This window comes from Haemaphysalis longicornis, unplaced genomic scaffold, assembly GCF_048455015.1.
Source record: "Haemaphysalis longicornis isolate Haplotype H1 unplaced genomic scaffold, Haemaphysalis longicornis Haplotype H1 scaffold_9, whole genome shotgun sequence".
Lineage (NCBI taxonomy): Eukaryota > Metazoa > Arthropoda > Arachnida > Ixodida > Ixodidae > Haemaphysalis > Haemaphysalis longicornis.
Window position 1 is genome coordinate 120954352 of NW_027526460.1, and position 20504 is coordinate 120974855.

Consider the following 20504-nt stretch of genomic DNA (forward strand, 5'->3'; position numbering starts at 1 on the left):
CAATCGTCTCTGGGCTGAGCCGCGTTGTCGGCGTACCCGAGTGAACGACGGCAGGACCCGTGAGTGAAAGAAAAAGCGAACGATGAAAGAAAACAGTGGAGGAGCGTGTCCAGACATTATGAGGGGAGGGGGGGGGGGGGGGGGGGGGGGTGGGCTTGTCGGCGTGGTGGCGCGAGTGCTCTCCAAAAGTGTGCGGTAGGGGAGGGAGTGGGCAGTTTGATGTGCCCGCACGAGGCGCTTGTCTGCGTGACGCTGGCGAAAACATGAGGGGGGCGTGAGCGTGGTGATGGTGTGCGTTCCCTGCCTAAGTCGAGGGTTGCGGAACTTTCCTGAGACACACTTCGCGCCGCCGATGCAGAGGCTCATCGTCGCTGCAGTCGAGAAAACCCACGAGTGAGTGCTCCCTCGGTGCACTGCTGCTGCGCCCAAATGTCACATTAGGGAGTATCGTAATCACCACCAAAATTTTTGTTTTCTTCTCCGGCTCCTGTCCCCGTGTTAGTTTGCGCTACGCGCCGATTGCAGTGTATGACCAACTCACCCAACCTTCCGCTCTTGCTACACATGTAGAGACCAAATAGCTCAAAAGAAGACAAAAACAAAGTACAGGCACCTTACGTAGACCCTGCCACTAATATAGTCCGCATAATATCTTAAGGATTATTCTCCCTCTCTCAGAAGTGGTCAGCGCGCAATGAGGCCGTCTCAAACATTGTGTCAGCTAAGAGGAAGTTTGTGTGCATTTGTGTGTGTGTCTGCCCGTAGGCCAGAGGGAATATGCATAGTTTTAACGGAGACGTGAAGTGTAACGAGTTTCTCACACAATATGTTGTTGCTCTCTTCTTGCATTCATCTGCAGATGAAGGAAATTAAGGCGACCCGCAAAGACGTCCTGTTCCTGAACCCGGGAGACTACTTCCAGGGAACGACTTGGTTCAGCACGCTCAACATGAGCTTCTTCGCGCAGATCATAGCCCTGATGGAGCACGACGCTATCGTAAGTGGGCCCTTTGGCTGCAACAATATCTGTAAGAGACCTGCGGACAGCGAAGGACAAAACTTGACTTTCATTAGGCTAGTTCCCGTTTTAAGCGGAAGCTGTGCCAAAATTGAAAAGAAATGTCTGCAAACTTAAGCCTCAATTTACAGGGTGTGATGCTTGAATAGGATAGGCAGTGGAGGATTGCTCCGCGACATCGCAACGGATGCATCGTACACAACAATATCGTCAATAAAATATTTTCTTACCGACGCACGTAACAAAAAACTTTGAACCATTCGATAAACCGGATTAATGAGTTCGACATCCCGCCGCGGTGATTCAGTGGCTAAGACGTTGCGTTGCTGAGTGCGAGGTCGCGGGTGTGATTCCCGGGCGCGGCGGCCGCTTTTCTGATGGAGGCGAAAACGCCCGTGTGTACGAGACTTCGGCGCACGTTAAAGATCCCCAGATGGTTAAAATTGATCCAGAGCCCTCCACTATGGCGTGCCTCATCACCTGCGTTGCGTCGGCGCGTTAAACCCCACAATCAATAAAGATCAATGTGTACGACATGACAGCGCCTCTGCAATTCTTTTTTTGAATTAGATTTTCTACGCCACTTGCTCTGTAAACTTTCATGATGCCATTAAGACCATTGTTGATGAGGGATACTGAACCATGGTTTGATTTGGAGGTTTCACAAGGGCGTTCTACACGATTTTTCATATTGCGCTTGCGATCCTGCGCCAAGTGCCATGAACCGTGATTTTCCTACCTTTAGTTAAATTCTAAAAGACAGAAAACGTGTCTTGACTGCCTAGTCCTCCGCAGTGGCCGACGACGAGGTTGTCGCTTTGGAAAACTCTTTTTCTTCGTGTACGTCAACTTAAATTGCCTTGGCTGTTCTAATTATAACCTTATGTCGATCGTACTGCTGTATATGTTTGCGATCAAAATGTGTGTAAACTAACAAAACTTAAAGAAGTTGCCAAAAGTATTGCGGTTGACTGCTAGTGCAAGAACCTGTATATATATATATATATATATATATATATATATATATATATATATATATATATATATATATACTGACAACATGTACACATCAAATGATTCCGTTGTGAATGTTTTTTTCTCGAACCGATAAACAAACTTATGTCTGTTTACGGCACGGCATTACGCGAACTGCAGGAGACCGATAACTTTCAATTGCATAATTATTTATGTTCCACCCTGAATTGCTACTTTTTGTTAAGTATGCGCCTCTGGCGTTGCCATTTCTGAAACTTGGCGTGTCTGACTGATTGCAGTAAGGGCTGAATTCGCCAAGTTTACACTTTAAAGCATTAGTAATGTTCTTTAGGAATATGCATGGGTGAACAGGGTATCATAACTAGCATATCTACTGTGGACACCGCGGGGCACGCCTTCCGTTCATTCAAAACCAGCTGGTCATCGTCGTTACAATTTCGTATATTCATCATCATCGTGCTCGCTCTCTTCCCCGAATGTTCGGATTGCATGAGCGGATTAATAAATGCGGCCTCCTGGAACGCGCCTCTCAAAATTTATTTTAATCTCCCCGCAATTGAAGTTTAAGGCAGTGTTTTGCCGCGAACCATGTATGGGCTTGCTTATTTATTGTTTGTTTTTACTTCCGGGCCACGCCCGGCTGTGTTATTTGCGTTCCAAGCAAAGCGCGTCTTCCATTCTTTATTTTTATGCCGCACGGGCTATCACATTCAGATAAGCAAACTGTTTCCCCCTAAAGTCGCTAGCCCAGAATAATCGTCTGTGATCTACCATGTTCTGGATGTGAATCGACGGTTCCAGAAACACTCGCGCCGGAAGATAAAAAGCCTGCAGAGCAGACGCCTCGGCATTCGATTCTGCGATGCTCGCCGACGCAAGTCACTTTGTTGACCGCTGCTTCGCCGCCTGTATTCTTTTGAGTTGTTAGGGGAGCACAAGTTCGCTCCAATAAACTTGTTTCTCCTTCAAGACAACTGCGTCGTCCTTGGCTTCGTGGCAGTATTATGCCCAGTGCAACTCAATTGCTGATTGTGGTTGCGCAATTAAAGTAACTCCTTTGCCATACCTCAGACAATTTCGTATGATTGACCACGCGCAGGATCCCTTGACACTGCAAACTGCAAACCGGCTACCGAGCCCAAAAATGTCCTTCCGCGTTAAAAAGATGGATCCGGCACGTAAAACAGGAGTTGCAAAAACTTTTTTAACACGAAAAGGTTCTGTGCCCGGGTACACCAAGATCTCAGCTGTGCTATATCCGTAACGGAAATGACATCACCAGAAAAAGTTCCGTTCACGCGGCTACGCCCGGATATAAAACAACTAACTCTCTCGCCGCAACAAGAGGTATATAGAGCTGTGCCAACTGCGCTATAAATTCAAGCGCGAGGTTTACGAACGCGCGTTATGTCCGTCACACTACCTTCTTTATTCACATGGTGCTGCCTTCTAGGAGAACCAAAGCGAAGTAGTTGATCATGGCGCTAATGAGCGCCGACAGTTGGCGCCTCGGCACCAGCGTCTTCGTGTACGAGGGACATGGGTGAATTGAGGCACCCTCCGCCACCTACAGCTTTCAGTTTCGGTTCTATTTCGTTCGCACGGTTTTCAAGGGGGCGTGGTTTCAGTTGGATTTCCGCAATGTTCCGGCGCATGCAATCCAATGTCTAACGTTGATGTGTCTAACAGTGCCATACCGACGTAATATAAATAGCGACGTGCAAGTTAATATGGATTCACAATAAACATTTAAATGATCCTGTGAAGGCACATTTCGCTTTCATGTTTTACTGATTCCTATGAAAGAGGCATCAACCACATTTGTCGATAATCGTTAACCGAGCAACTGCGGCTAATCGTTACTCACTTCCCCACGCTCTTGTGTCTTTTCTTATAATGACTGACACTTTTAATTACTGACACTTTGCTATCATAACAGTTTTGGAGTTCCGGTAAGGGATAGAACCGGGTCCAATTGTACCAGGCGTGAAGACGTTGGCGAGGAGATTGCGAGTGTCAGGGAGACGGTATGATTGGTCTGCCTTAACAAAACGAACAAAAGAGTTGAATATTACACCGTGTGTGATGTTTTAGTAAGCCATTGTCGTGCAATATTCAATCAGAAACAGCTCAATTCGGACATCTACGTTTGCGCCAATTTGCAGATACATTTAAATTTGCGCTTTATACGCGGCGGCGCTACACATAACCTCAGAGGGCTGCAGAGGGCTGATGAGTGCCTTGTATGATGGGAATATACTCAAAGTACCAGTATCGCCTGCCTTCTTTTGGTGCCTTTGAAAGGGACATTTCGTGGGCTCGAAACGCCCTTACACCTCATTTTCCAACCGCTATTACAGGTTCGTGTCATACAATTCCACCCTATTCACCCCTTTGCATATGTGCGTAGTGTTTCTCACATTGCAACAGTACAGTTTCCTATGACGTACAGAAAGAACACAAATGTTCACATTTTGTGTCATACTTGTAGGCAATAATAGTGACACGGATCACTGGTGATTTAAATCCGTATTGGTGTGTATATCAGCATCCTCTTCTTGAATATCAGGTGCCCTTAATCCCCTCGTATAGTTCAGTGGGATCTTAACATTCGTTCGCCCGAAGAAGGCGAAGGCCAAGCACAGGCCAAGCGACGCTGTAGCAGTGAAACGGACAGCCGTTGGAAGAGAGGCGTCTCATTGAAAGGCATTGCATGCACAAATATGCACATCATGGTGGCAAGTTGGGCGAGTTGGCACGGATTCACAATGAAGAAACGACCAGCGCTAGAAAGTCGAGGAAGAGGAAGGCTACAAACGCAGCGCTGCACTCACAACTGCAATTTTTAACGAAAAGGTAAACATACATAGAAAAGGCCGCGCATGTCGTGATAGTTGTATTCCAGAAGGGATCAGTACACAAGCCAGTAACTTGTCAAGTCACACGTTCTGCAGGATAGCAGATAGCAATAAAAAGTCCGTTAATAAGTGCACCATCAGCTACACGTAGTTACAAGTATGTTGCGTGTGCTCTAGGCGTCGTGTATTGCATCCCGTTGTCTGTCGGTTTTTGTTATATTGGTCAAAGCGGTCGTTGCGTCAATAAACGACTGCGCGAGTGTTGGAGAGCTTTAGTTGACCGTTCTAGACGGTCGCTCCGGTATCGGCGGCCCGCTCAGCACGACCGTAGCGTCAACAGCCGAAATGCTTTTACCTGAGCGATAACAGTGTCTCCATCGACGGGGAATCATTCGCGTCACTGGTGGTGCCCAAAATAAAGATAAGAATTAATATTTCAATCACTCAATAAAGTAAAATACAGTGTTTTGTGCCTTATTTTTCCGTTGTAATATCATGTATATAGCCAAGGACACGGCATGATGGTCCTAAATAATATAAAAGCAGCCATTCAACGTTGGAATAGCCAAGACAAGGCTCTATTTCTCGGAGCTGCATAGAAGCAATAGGAGTACGCTCGCGCTTCGGTCGACTTTTTCCCTTCCGTTCTAAAGCTCCTTGAGACGTGTGGCACCTTTGCCTATTCGGAAGCGCTTTTGCAATTTTTTCGCTCATGCTTCAAGTGACGAAACGGAGTTCACCGCAGCGCACTCGGATCGCGGGGGCAGCCATGTTGAAATTCCTCGCGGTAACGTAAGCTGCCGCGACGGTCCGCTACGAGGCCCCGGCTAGCGGAGCGGAGCGGCGCTCCGGTATCGCCGCTAGCGCCCTAGCGCACCACGCATGCGCAATGGCGCGCCCGCTAGCTATTGGAGCGGAGCGTACCGTCAGAAACGGTCAGCTAAAACTCTCACCTGTCCTTCCATAACTCTTCCCTTTCTAACTTAGCTGTGGTTGCACACCGGCTTTGTCTCACACAACCGTGTTGTTCAAACAGACTAATCAGCATGCACGGGAGGTGTCAGAGGCTCTTTACATATCTAAAAATTGTGAATCCTGCGTAAGCCAACCTTCTGTGACCTTGCACAAAAGCGAACTCTATTATCTTGCTGCACTTGTGACTTGACAAGTTGCTGTCTTGTGTATTGATCCCGTCTGGAACTGAACGGTTGGGATATGCGCGGGTTTTTGTATATACGTTTACTTTTCCATTAAAAACGTTAGTTAAGAGCACAGCGCTGTATTTGTAGCCTTCCTTGTCCTCATGTTTTTTTTTTTTTTTTTTTACATTGGTTGTTTCTTCATTACAAATATACGCATCTCTGCACAATGAGCAATGACCCAAAAATATTCACAGTGGACCAACAATTGTGTTAGAACTTACAGAGCTCAAATTGAAAAGTGCTAACTTGGCCGCGAGGCTTAGTCGACACGTGTGCATTATTGCGCGTGCATTATTGCTGAAGGCACTGTTCATAGACGCCTGCACCAAATCTGGGTACCGGCGCCACCCGACACGCACTGCGTTTGACCCAGCCCTGTCAGGTCGCTGCTCAACTTGTGATTCTTGCAGGCCCTTTGGAAGCAAGCAAAGTCGTATGCTGACGTCACTTCGGGTGTCGAAGGTTGTGCTACGCCGTGAAACAGGCTTATATCTTTAATTGCTTGCTCGCGGTTTACTGCGAAAGTAGTTTTCCTGTAACTTCGAATATTAATTCAAATAAACGCATTTAGTTGCCGTCTACATAAACAGTTTATATCGTGACGTCCATCAGCCGCGGTGGCTCAGTGGCTAAAGCGTTGTGCTGCTGAGCCCAAGGACGTTTGTTCGATTCCCGGCCGCAGCGGCTGCTTTTCAGATGAGGGGAAAATTAAAAAAAAAAAAAAAAACACCCGTATAGTGACTTTTGGCGCTGGCTGAAGATACCCAGGTGGTTGGAAACGATCCGGAGCCCTCTACTGTGGCGCACCTCATGACCAAGGTACAGCTTCTGCGAGTGGCATCTCATAATTTGATTTCGCGTTGCGTGGCGACGCACCGCAGGGCATTGGAGTGCACGAGTTTGACCGAGGCCCGGGAGATCTTCAAATCTACCTGCAAGAAATGGTCAAGGCTGGCGTGCCCGTGTTGATGTGCAACGGGGACGTCCGCGGAGAAAAGGAAATTGCGAACGATGCTACGAAACCTTCGATAGTGCTGCAGCGTGGCGGCCGTAGGATCGGCATAATCGGCTACATCAACCCGGAGACCGCCTACCGCTCTTACCCCGGTACGATACATCATCACAGTGTGGCCTGTTTTCATCCTTGTGTGTTCAAAACCACCAGCACTTATTTAGTCCCGTTGTCAAATAAACATCATCAATCAATGGCGTGAACGATTAGTAGGTAGCACAAATAGACCTAGCAATCAGAGTCGAAGCCCTTCAGGCAAGGTGAGAACGATGAAACGCCGAAACGCAGACGAACATTCCACATAAAACTCGTTCTAACGAAGTCACCAGGAACCGCGAATTATTCCGGCATATCGAGAACTTCCTCAAATTGGGATTGACATGTTACAGGAGTTGATTTCATATATTCGTGTTTTAAAAAAGGGCCACCCCAGTAGCTACCATGACGTCGTAATTGCGGCGGCCGCGACGCTCGCATGCCCGTAATTTACCCATGCGCTAAAAGTCCGCCGTTAGAATAAAAACAATGAAACGCTAGGAGTTCTGGAGGAAACGCATTTAATTCCTGGCAAAAAAAAAGTGCCGACGATGACTATACTCCCATATGTGATATTTTTGCGGATCGCGCACTGCAGCCTTCTCGGTTATGGCGCATAGCTTCTCCGTCTCAGGAAGCGATCGCGTGATCAGCGAACGCACGGCGTCGCACCCTACTCTGCCGTTATTTCGCAGCGCGTAGATTCCACCGAGAATGTTGTAAATCGTGTTTGAACCTCCCGCACAAATTTCGCGTGGTTCGGATGAGCCACACAGCGAGGACGCCGCCGAAGGACTGATGTACGTGGTACGTGCATCACGCAACGCGTGCTGGGCTTCTGTGCCGTGGCCTCGACATAGTGCCCTCCCCCTCACACGTTTGCCATTCGTTCATCCTCCGATTCCCTGCGGGCTCATGTTCGGTGGCCTCTTCGTCCTTTCGGTTATACGGGGTGGTGCGACGATAATTGAAACACTTCAAACATTTTTGTGAACAAACCGCCGCTCTGTTTGCGCTCAAACTTCACGCGAACGTCGCATTTTGTGGTATATTTTGTTTGACACCGGGAACAACGCCGGTACTCACCCGTTTATGCTGAAAATAAATAAAAACGATTTTCGCCTAAGGGAAAATGGCGGCTGGTTTGGAAGTGCGAGCCAGCGCAAGTTGATCTTGGAACGACGGCGCCACCTGGGGTATGATAGCGAAACGCACGGTTGAGATTCACGGTAGGAAGGATCCAAATGGTGTAGCAGACGAAAAGAAAATGTAAAAGTGGGTTTTCTCATCGTCTACTAGCTCATTTGGCTCTTTTATAGGTGAATGTTCTGATCGTCTGCTGCACCATTTGGCTCCTTCCTACCGTGAATCTCAACTGTGCGTTTCGCTCTGCATACTTCAGGTGGCGCCGTTTTTCCAAGATCAACTTGCGCTGGCTCGCACGTCCAAATCAGCCTCCATTGTACCATAGGCGAAAATCATTCTTGTTTATATTCAGAATAACCAGGCAAGTACCGTCGTTGTTCTCGATGTCAAACAAAACAGACCACAAAATTCGACCTACCTGTGAAGTTTGAGCGTGAACAGAGCGGCGGTTCGCTCAGGAAAAGTTTTTAAAATGTTCCAATCATCGACGCACCACCCTGTATAGTAGTGCGTCGCCGCGGGAGCGCGTCTCGTATCGCCTCCGTATACCGCCCTAGCCTCACACTTTCGCCACACTTTCGTCCTCAGTTTTCTTTGTCTTGGGTGTCTCCTTCGTTCGCTGGGTTACGAGGACGGCGACGCCGTCAAACGGCAGTAGCGGACGCTTAAGTGCTTCGCACTAAAAGCCTGTGATTTTCGCCTGCGTGCGCTTCTTTGCATTGGCAGACATACATTTTTCAGCAAGCAAACGCGTTGAGGGCGTCCTCGACACTGATGTTCCGTACTGGGAAAAAAAAATCCCATTTCTAGGTTCAGAAAATCCCTAATTTTACCCTTTTTCTCCCGGAGGTTTCTCAAGTATTCCCTGAAAATTTCCCTTATTTTCTTTTTCCAGCTGGCAGATCATTACAAGGATTCCTGTTCCGATTTGGGCGTAGGCCGGCGCCACCTATATCTACTTTACGTAGCCTTCAGGACGAAGACGCCGTTCAGAGAATCAGTTTCAGTGTGAACTAAATTGCACTACATCTACAACGCCTACCGCTTAGCAACACTTGACTATGTGTTTCACGTTCCGTACCAAGAAGCATGCTTACTTTGCTAGCTATATCTTTAAGCTAAAACTGCCCGCATGTAAAAGAACAAGACATTGCTAGGTAAGTGAGGTAATTTTAGCTGAGCTCCGGGACTGCTGGCGCCTTCTCTTGTTGACAGCACGTGCACTAAGGCGTACCCGAAGTACTCTTTTAGATGCAGAGCATCTGATTCACTCGCCTTGTCCCTCCGGCGTCGTCGTCGTTGTCGTCATCGGCGGCGTTGTCCACCCCTCCCCCATTCTCCTCGCCGCGCCAGCTGCGCTCTCCGCCGCTCACCCCCTTTCCTCTCCGATAGCGAACACTCTCTCGCGAGGGGCATTGGATTGGAGATGATTGGATTGGATTGGCTTGGCTTGGCTTGGCTTGGCTTGGCTTGGATTGGATTGGATTGGATTTGGATTGGATTGGATTAAAGTGGATTGTGTTGGATTGTGTTGCGTGATAGCCGCGGCACGTTGCGTCATAGCCGCGGCAGACGCGCTGGGGCCGGCGCATGTGCAGTACTCTCTCTTCCGCGGTTTCCTCTCCTTCGGGCGCGCTGCGCATATAACCGGTGTGCCGTTCTCCGGCGAAGCAACATCCACGCTTCGCTCAAACACCTAGAGTCCACGCCGCTTTACAAGTACGCCAACGTCGTCATTGACTGGGACCGGCTTACGCAGTCCCCTCAACGTTATGCGCGCTATAAAACGCGGTCCCTTCGCCACTCCGCCTATGCGTCGCATCTACACAGGGGTTCCCGCGAGGGGAGGTGGGAGTTTTTTTTTTTTTTTTGGTTCTATATTGCGCAGGAATACATGCGAGCAAGCTTGAGTCCTTCAGCCACCGCCGCTTCACAATTCTCTAGCTCTTGCCCGTGCAGTATTCTTTCCTCTATGCTCCCTCCTGTTTTATGAAGTGGGTTGAAAGCTGTTTTGGATGCTTGTGGCTTGCGCGAACACGACTGCGGGTATTTGAACATAAATCTGGCGAAGTGTTAAGGAAGTAATGGTGTAAGGTCCGGTTTACTGGCTTCATTTTTCTTTTTTTACTCCATGACTCCCGAAATTCCCTCCATCTATTACAGATTCTCTTTTTCCCTTTTGGTCAAAATGACTGCCTAAAATTCCCCGAAAAAGGAAAAACTCCCCATACGGAAAATCACTGGTCCTGTATTCCTTTGTGAGCTCCAGCAAACCGCCTGAGCAAGTCAATAGCGTCTATCACATGGTCTAGAAAGGGTCCAGGAGTTTCAGCAAATTCTGGGCCGTATTGAAAACCGGCATTCCCGAGTTTACTATCTCGTAGAGCTCCGTAAAAACGAAACTAGATGTCTTATTTGTCTTCTTCTGACGTCGTGCAATAATCTTCATGGTGTTTTGACGAAACACATTGCAAATTGCTCCTTTTTAAATGTGTCTCTCTCTCGAAAAACTTCGTTGAATCTGGAATGGTGCTGTGTCTATTTTGTTAGTTAGAGTTCATAAAAGCATTCAGCAGTACAGGAACGAAGGGGGGGGGATTCAGAATTTGTTAGTTAGATGGGGAAATTCGTAAGATCTGGTTTCGTTAGATCGAGTTCTTATTTGACTGTATTAACGAGTTTACCGCATGCTGCGAAATAATGAGGCAAGCTAAAAAACTCTATGCTGTCTTAACTCCGCGGTAACGGTTAAAATGCACACTTTTTGGAACTACCACGCATCGTGTAGGTATTGAACGCGAATTTGCGCTGTTTTCTTACTAAACAAACAAGCTCCTTTACAAACAACTGATTCCTGGCATGCCTACTAGCCACGTTGCAAACAGTACACAAGAATGACCCCCACCCCCTAAATTTACGCCTTGACGGCTTTTGGATACTCTGTGAATTTAAAACGTATCGCTAGCTATGACGCTGATGAGGTACGGCTTTCAGGATGCACCATCAGCGGCCTGTAGGTAGAGTACCTTCTGACAGAAGCACCGTTTCGAATTCGGTTGAATTTGTACCGCTCTCATGCAAAACACCTTCGTGCGTGACCTGTTTTCCAAGGATATCAATAGACACGGTCATTTATTTGGAAATCTTGATATCACCATTTTGGAACCTGGCATTTGAGCCCATCACTACGACGAAATTAAGGAGTGATACCTTTCTTGCGAACTAAGGCAAGAATCGCATGAAATCCAACAAATTGGAGGGTGGGGGGAGGAGTAGTTTGCGGGAGAGGAAAAGGAAAGTAAAGTCACTGGGAATATTTGGAGCTCCGCAGGGAGCTCGCCTGCATACAACCCAGTGCAGGGGAAGGGAAGTAGAAGGGGAGTGATAGGATAAAGTGGAGAGAGAGACAGAGAGAGAAAAAGAAAGGTATAAAGAGAGCTGTCAGTCCTAGAAAGCTGTCAGTCCGCGCACATCAGTCAATCACTGCACTCCAGGCTACAGCAGCTGCGTGAGGCCGGCCGTCTCCAGGTAATGTAGCAGATGGGCTAAGATGTCCCGTTGGCTTGCCGCATGCCCCTTCGGAAACGGAAGGTCCTCCATGCCGGTGCTGGAAGCCCTCGACGGAACCACTCACATGCTGGTCACTTGGTCCAGAGTTTTACTTACGGCTTTCTACACCCGGTTTCCTGATCTCAAGTACTCTCTAGGAAGCAGGTGTGAGCGCGGACTACTTCGACTCTGAAATCAAATATGCGCATATATATGGTGTGGATGTCAGGTGGAACGTGCAGGCATATCTGGCGTTGCAATGCAGTTTTTGCGGGTCATCGCCCGGTTCTCGCTAAAGGGACACCGAAGACAGAACCCAAGTTGGTCTAAATAGATAGGTTGGCATCCCGTCTCCGGGGCGTGTACTTTCGAAATATCTCTAAATACTCAAAATGTGCAGCTATCAGTTGCCCAGCAGAGATGATGTAAACGGGGGACTGAACGAATGTGCCAAGACTCACGTTACGAACAACATAACGAGAAACGTGCACACAATCTCTCTAAGAAACACGCAAAACCTTCCTTTGCACGTTTTTTCTCGGAAGTTATAAAAAATTATAAATTTACAGGTATCATTCAAGCGATGCCGACATTCGCAAGCTGCCAAGATGCGGCACCAGTGGCGGTTGCGATGGTTGTTTGAGGTTCGGTGCAGTCACATGCCTGTTATCTCCTTGTTTAAAACGTCATGGCGGGAAGTAGCCCGTCAGCCTTCCACGTTTCGGCTCTTTTGTGGGCAGTAACTTGCTACTGATAGAACAATTTTGTGCTCCCTCACGCAGCGCTGTCTTCCCGAAGGAAGTCTTGCAGCCAGGCCGGTGGCGGAAGCTGTGTGTGTGGTATGGTAGCGTTCGCTTCGCGGTGAAATGCGACAGCGTGCTCCTGAGAGCGCATTGTGCTCGCTATGTTGGAATTATCACTACCGACGATTAGACCCCTCACTGGGCATGTAAACTGTGCGGGATATATTTTAGAAACCTCGTCGGCTTGCGCCGGAGTGAAATGACTTGTTAGTCTCCGTAAATCTCAAGAAGCGAGTGCTACCCTTACGACGGGCAGGGGGCAATTGATCGCCTGTTACGGCCCGTTCACTATAGCAACAAAAACGACGCGAGTTCAAAAATTGGTCGAGACCAAGCGACGAAAGCGATTGCCGGGAACACAAAGCGACAGAAATCACGTCGCTTCTATCACTCCAGTCGCAAGTGTGAACGGGCCATTAATTACGCGCTTCGGCCTCAAAGCGCATGTCATGACGATGGGTTTATTCGAAACCATTTGTTGATTGTCTTGACGTTGAATTAAATGTGTGCGCCAAACCGGCTCCTTAGATTCAGGGTGTTGTGTGCTGCTCTGTCTGCTTCCACTACGGTGCGTACTTTGGTAAAATAATATTTGTGGCATGTTATGTGCGTTTTTCATTCAATACTGGTGCCAAGGCATTTGTTTATAGTGGTTTGGGCGCTCGTAAAAGCTCTAGGCACACTTTTGGCCGATGGGTTTATAGGGAATTCATTTCGCAAAACATTGAAGAGATGGCGCAAGAAACGTTATTATACCAGGACGGAGAGCTGATGAAACGTTCTACTAAAACTCACGTCGAGGTGCCGACGTAGTGAACGCACACAGCCGACGAACGCCCGGCTGAGCGTTTGTCGGCTGTGGGTATCGCGGAATGGTCGCTTTCCGGTCCATCCGTGTATCCCACAACTCCTGCTGCTCGTGCACTTAGAAGCATTGAGCGTTGAAGTGGTGTGAGGTTGTTAAATCCAAGCCCCAGCTCCTCGGCGAGAGCTTTGTTGTCTGGATCAGGCGATTGCAAGACTAGGGCTGCGGGTGCACCAAGTTTTACTAGTATTTTTAAAATGGCTGCCGTCTCGGTTTCGGCACGAGTTCCGGTTCCTCTTTCTTTCCTGCGCGTGGGTGCTATATGGAGTCGACATACTAAGTATCTGTTTCATGTACCAGCTCGTATGACGCCATTGTTCACGTCACGAAATGTACTATTTAGCGGGAGATTTAAAAATTTGGCTTAAACTGCCTTATTTCTCAGTGGATAAATTTCGTTTGCTACCGGGAAAGTGCTTAGGGTACTATGAAACACCTAACCGGTCGAATAAAACAAACTTTTGTTTTGTCTTCATGGCTCCTTTAACGTGCCCTTCCGAGCCAGGTGGGAAAGATGGCTCGTACTCGTATCCAACGAAAGCAGACGGAAAGGGCCCGTTTGTATAATATTGCAGTGTTCTTAGAAGAAGGTTGGAACAGATGCGCACCTTACCTTACCATTTTGTGGGAAATTGTCGCGGTAGAGACGCCGCACGTGCCTCATATGGCGATGAACTAAACCAAGGTGGTGCTCCCGGCTAGCTGGTATACATCATCGCGACATTTCATTACACGACAATCACATCGCGAAAAAAGAATAGAGAGGAAAGGAAGGTAGGAAGGAAAGCGCCTCTTTCTCGTCTTTATCCATTCCTGGAGTTGTGTCCGGGGCCTAACCGCAAATCTCCATTTTGCGCTGGCGTTGCATCATGGCGCCGCCGTGTTACGTGCACTTTGCCACGTCTGCTCGCAAGTTCTACAAATCGTTGGCGCGTTACGATGAATCAGTTCGCGAACGAGAGTGGAGAAGTAGCATCCGTGCACCCGCTACTCTTTCCACGACCGGAAAGCGAATTATGGGAATTGTACACTTACACCAGAACGTGAGAAGGGAAATAGATTTACGGATTATATGGAGGATGCGGTGAATTTAATTTTGCTCCTAGACTCAACGCAGGTCAGCACTATCTGCTGCGCTCACGCGGTCCTTGGGTTCGAACGACTGTGGTTACCCATATCGAAGATAGCGAACTGGAGTGACCATAAAACTGATGTAGCCACCTTTGAAAAGACAAACAAAACAACTGTCGCAATGTTACCTTTTTATGTTTAGGAATGGTGAACATTTGAAAATTGTTAAAGAAATGGCAATGTCTGACCTAGTTGGCAAAAGGGTGAAAAGCAAAGTTAAGAATCACCCCTCACGCATAGCAGCGATTTGACGCACGTGACGACATATCCTGTTCAATTCAGGACACGTGGTTGTCTAACAGATTCTAAGAATTGTACCGGAATTGTCAGAATTGCACAACACTGACCTTTTTCGCAACCGGACGTCACCGCAGGACACACGCAGTTCCTGAACGACAAGGAGTGCGTGAGACGAGAAGCACAGCGGCTGCACGGTGAAGGCGTCAACATCATCATCGCACTGGGCCACTCGGGACTCGAGGAGGACAAGAGAATCGCGACGGAGGTGCCCCTTGTCGACGTCGTGGTGGGCGGCTTCTCGCACTACTACATGTACAGCGGGAGTCCGCTCGCCATAGCCGCCGAGCCCATACACGGACCGTACCCCGTCGTTGTACAGCGACCGGACGGAACGCAGGTAAGCACGTTGCCTTCACCATCACGTGCGTCCCGCTTCACTCGAGTTCATCCAAAACTTGGGCCAGGTTTAACGAATTGTAATCCTTGTTGCCACGAGAAAAGTTTCTGGTAGGATATGGTTTTGCACGGAATATGAACACGGTGTTTTATGAAAGTTCGCTCACACCTGCCACACTTGCGCCGCTTGAGTGCTGTGTACACATTTCCGTCCCGGCCAGCCCCAGCCCGTTTGACGAAAGAGAGCGCCTGAATAACGGTTTCGCAGACTCCTGAAACAGCGTCAATAATATCGATTTAAACTTTCTTACGATCAGCGTTTCACGCCCATAATGGCAGGAATGCATTATGGCACATTTCTGAAGAGAACCGTTCGCATTTTATGAATTATAAGTGTAGTGGGACCGTGTTTGTTTAAGCGTGGATTGTTTACGAACACCTGACTGTGTTATGTACCAAAGGCGTTTAGAAAAACGGCGAATTTACAGGCCCTGGTGGTGACGGCTTTCTGGTTCGGCAAGTACATGGGTAATCTCGAAGTGGTCTTCGACCACAAGGGAAACATGGTCAGCTACAAAGGTTCTCCCGTTCTCATGGACAGCACCGTCAAAGAGGGTGAGCTGCTCGAACGGGCCTTAGCCTTCTGCACATTGTGAAACAACTTTTGCGCGGAGCGCATCTCTCGAAAACTTTTTTGCTTTGTGTTTATGTGCGAAATGTGTCTTGCAAGCCTTTCGGTGCGAGTTTTTTGGTCCTTGCGTCTCATTAACAAAAAAAAAAAATTTCTGTCCGCTTCTCCACAGTACTGCAAACATTATGCACTAGGTTTTGTTCGAGTAGCGCCATTGCTCTTTTTTTAAATCTTGGTGCATGGTAGCTGGAACACCCTGTATAGCGCCGTCGTGTGTGTCTTCTCTGCTTTCGTCCTGCTTGAAGCGCTACTTAACGACGGCCCTAGGGAATTTTGGTCTGCGCAGTCAGAACTGAGAAAGATCGCGCGCGTCAAAAATTCACCTTGGAACAAAACTCTCGCTATATTTCTGGCTACGCATACCTGAATAATGGAGGTTGAAACCATCCAGATTCAGAACACTTTCGACTTGGCATCAGGGGCGGGTCGACCTCCCCTGTTGTTAAAAAAAGTGGCTGCGCCGCCCCTGGTCTTCGTGCGATTAGTCAAGCCATGACTCCAAAACAAAAGAAAAAACTGCCTGGAGGGCTGAAAAGCGCGAGATTTAATATGGCTGAGTCAGTTTGCCAGAACGCACGCCCCGTCGGCCAAGGGTAATGGTTAAATACTTCCCCCTGGTTTTGTTTCTTTTCTTATAATTTGTTAGTGACACAGCACTGCCATGACAGTTTTGGCGTTGCGGTAAAAGCGAGTGAACAGTTTTGGTCCCATAACTATACCGACGATTTCAGTGGTACCATGGGTGAAGACATTTGCGAAGACATCTCGGGTCCAAGCAGGGGGGATGACTGATCTTCCTTAACAGAACAAAAAAAAGCGTTGCATAATACATTGCGTCTGACGTTTTAGCAATTTATGGCAGTACAATATTGCAACAAAAATGGCTGCATTCAGAGGTGTACTTTTTGCCACACTTTGCAGACACATTTAACTTTGGCTTTGCGCGCCGGCGCTACGCGTGAGCTAGGAGGTCTACAGTCGGCTGACAAGTGCCCTGTATACTGGGTACCAACTCAAAGAGGCAGTGTCGCCTGATTCCTAACGCTTTAAAGGACCAAGTCCACCCAAAAGCCCCGGAGATTGCAGGTAATCGGTACGGGGACCTAACTCTTGCATTTCCACAGAGCGCGCTGAAAACACGAGACTGGCCAAGAGCCTGGAGATGGCACGTGCCCAGGCGGACGCCGACCGGAATCGGGCCGTCGGCTCGACCAAAGTGCTGCTGGAAGGGAGCCGCCAGAGGTGCCGTCTCGAAGAGTGCCCCATGGGCAACCTTCTGGCGGACGCCCTGTTCAAGTGGTACGCGGGGCTCGCCTCTGCCGACGACCGACTCTGGGGCCCCGTCAACGGCGCAATCGTGCCCGCCCGAGACATACACTCCTCCGTCGACGAGCGCCTCACCAACGGTGGGTCTCGGCCTTCTTAATCATAGCACCCCGTTCTTTCCTTCTGCATGCGCTTTGAGACTGGTTTAGAGGGGCCATGCAGACAAAACACTAGTTTGGTTCATTCGAAGGATTGCCTCGTTCGAATAATACTGACCCCACTTTTGACGTAAACTTCTCTCAGATAACCTACATAACTAGGAAAAAAGGGAATGACCATGCGACCCACTAGCTCATTTCTCGCAACGGAGCCTATGATGTCATATGTGACAGCTCAGCGATTGGCTGAGGCCGGCAAAAGCAAACGCAAATTAGCATGCTTATAAGCTTGCCGAACGAGCTATTTGCACTTACATTTATGATTGATTGATTGTAGGGTTTAACGCGCCAACGCATCGCAGGTGATGAGGCGCGCCGTAGGGAAAGGCTCCGGATTAATTTTGACCACCTGGGGATTTTTAACGTGCGCCGAAATCTCGTACACACGGCCGTTTTTGCTTTTCGCTGCCAATAGAAAAGCGGCCGCCACGGCCGGGAATCGAACCCGTGCCCTCGTGCTCAGCAGCGCAACACCCTAACCACTGAGCCACCGCGCTTACATTTAGGGAACATTCTGTTTACAGCAGTAATTATGGTGGCGTAAACAGTGGAATTTACAAAAGTAGACGTAAATATAGAAATACCAATGCCTACTGCTGTTGGTACTGCGTGCACTATATATATGCTGTTTTAGCTGCACAGCACTGCGGCACTTTGGGGTTGTTTCCGACGACAATGGCTGATTGGCGTGAGCGATGGTGTCTTACGTGACCTTTTTTGTCGAACGAACACCATGTTTCCGAATCAATTATTTTCTACCAGAGCAATAACAAGCCAGGTACAAATAAAGGCCCGAACAAAGGCAGAAAACGGTCCCTTGCGGTACAGTAGTGCCATTTAGTTTGATGAACGATAAACAAGGCTTCCCAGCACATATGACATCCTTGCAGACGTCACAAAAACAAACGATTTGGCGGGAAAATGGAAATTTTAACTTAAAGTGAATAATTTGTCAGTGAATAAATCATCGTTCGCTTCCGGAGAAGCGCTGGAGGAACACAAAGCACGAAATCTTTGGAATAAAGCGACTTGTATTTTGTCTGTGTGGCCGCTTTATGTAATGTCTGAAAAATCCTACTTATGTCGGCTTGTTGGTACCTGCAGGTATTAGACGACAGCGCTTGGGCGGGACAGAACGAGTGACAGACTAGGCGCTGGCCCTGTCTTTCACTTCTTCCGTCTTGTCCAAGCGTTGGTGTCTAATATCAGTATTTAAGCAATGTTGATACCTATACCTATGTCTGGTGGACTGTGAAGGAGACAGTAGCTAATGGACCGGAAAAATAACGGTGAAGGGAAATGGAGAAAGTTCGTCATTCATTTGTACTCGCACCATCGAATGATCACGCGCACTTCATTAATGCTCGGCTTCCCAGTAGTACCTGCTCCTACTGCCAAACTTCATCGTGGCCCCAGAACGTTAGGGCAAATTTAACAATGCCGTTTTTAAGTAAGCAATGACACAAACTTCTGCTTACTGAGAGAGTTTGGTGCTACATTTTTTGTTGCTGCAATAGACATACAGAAACAGAGAACCGGTTAAACCAAGACACGCACAGTAATGAATGAATGATACCGACGTATTGGGGCTTGGGCTGCATGCATTTATCTATGCACGAATTTAATTGTAGAAACATTGAATCACATACAGAATATTGTCGATCAGTAAGAAGAGCCGTTCGAGTGACCCGGCATTTAAAGTTTTTCACTGTTAAACATACAGTATATCTGAGGGCGTCATGATGACTGAAACACTAAGCATTCAAAAAAATAACATAACCGTGCACAACTGGGCGCTGGCTACAAAACAAAAGTACGTCATTAACAAACCGCGGTTGATTCACGGCATGTAATTGGAGAAAGCAGCCTATTCAAAGTATACGATGTCTATCAGCTTTTAGACCTACTGGTAACAACAAGAAAGCCGCTCCCATTCCGAGAAGGCGCAATGTTGTAGTTCTATTACTCACTCTAATAATGTACTGCGTATTTCGAACGCGACACAGTATCACCAGAGTCCGTCAATGCTTTTTACTCTGGTATCACCTATTGTTCACCATATCCAATGCTGGCGCCTGCCGCACTTTATTAACACCCGCGGCGGTGACTCTGACGCATAAGATGTTGTACTCCTGCTCTCAAGGACAAGGGTTCGTTTACAGCCACTGTTTCAATGTGGGAAGAGAAATACGAAAACGTTCACGTTCAAAGATACACCTGCGCTCTGACTTGATGAATAGCTTTTTAATATGGCGCAACTCATTGCAGAGGTCTCATTTCAGCGGGAAATATCGCCTAATTTTTCGCGTTTTTAAAGTGAAACCTTCGCGCCCCGTGGAACTCGAAATGTGACCGTCGTCGCCTTCAAGAATAATGGTACCAAAGTAACCCCCGCTTAAAGAAGAAAAAATAAAAAAAAATGGTCACCATCCCGCCACGCGGAAGTGGATGTCCAGCAAAGCCGTTGGAAACAGCGACAAATGGAGATGGAGGAGGGTCTGAAATGTTTCCCGTCGTCTCGGCGGGCCTAGCGCTTGCGCCGGGCTGGTGTCGCTGTATGAGGGTACAGAGTGTCGGCACTTTTTTATTCTGTATTGTTCGGTGCCGTCGCGGTGATCTTCGTCAGTTCGCATTACGTGACATTTGTTTACAGCGTGTTTATGCGTTTTAGTCGGTCAACTTCCAGCTCTGCGGCTGCGGAACACTGACGTCGTAGCGAAGGCGAATCAAGCATAACGCTTGTGAAAGCACTTCTGTGGTAGAAGTGTGTTGAAAGATGTGGCAAATGCTCGGTCCTGCCTGGCCTGACGCATACGTATGCTCGGAATCTTTGGCAAGAACTGCTCTATTTAGTGACACTAGTCCTGCCTAGCCTTTAAAGCTACTCTGCAAACATAATCTTTACCATGAACACATGGTGGGGAGTCCGATTGTTTACAGGCGCCGTGGGATGCACAATGCGGTTTCGATGCGGGTTTTGTGGTTTCCTTAAACGAATTCTGAGCTGTATGCTCTATGCCTTATCTGGCGCATGCGCTCGGCGTCTTAGGACTGGACACCTTGGCGGTTTTGCTCAC

General features: G+C 48.1%; 1 protein-coding gene across 2 annotated transcripts in view; it reads left to right on the top strand.

The window, feature by feature from the left end:
- Window positions 1–257: 257 nt before the first annotated feature.
- LOC144151416 (protein 5NUC-like) overlaps window positions 258–20504 on the top strand; it is a 43885-nt gene continuing 23638 nt past the window's right edge. For both annotated transcript variants that reach the window (XM_077682460.1, XM_077682461.1), the window contains exons 1-6: window positions 258–393; window positions 860–997; window positions 6956–7181; window positions 14991–15253; window positions 15741–15867; window positions 17068–17349. In XM_077682460.1, the coding sequence (XP_077538586.1) occupies window positions 860–997; window positions 6956–7181; window positions 14991–15253; window positions 15741–15867; window positions 17068–17349 (1036 nt within the window). In that variant the 5' untranslated portion in view covers window positions 258–393. The remainder of the gene's footprint in view (window positions 394–859; window positions 998–6955; window positions 7182–14990; window positions 15254–15740; window positions 15868–17067; window positions 17350–20504) is intronic.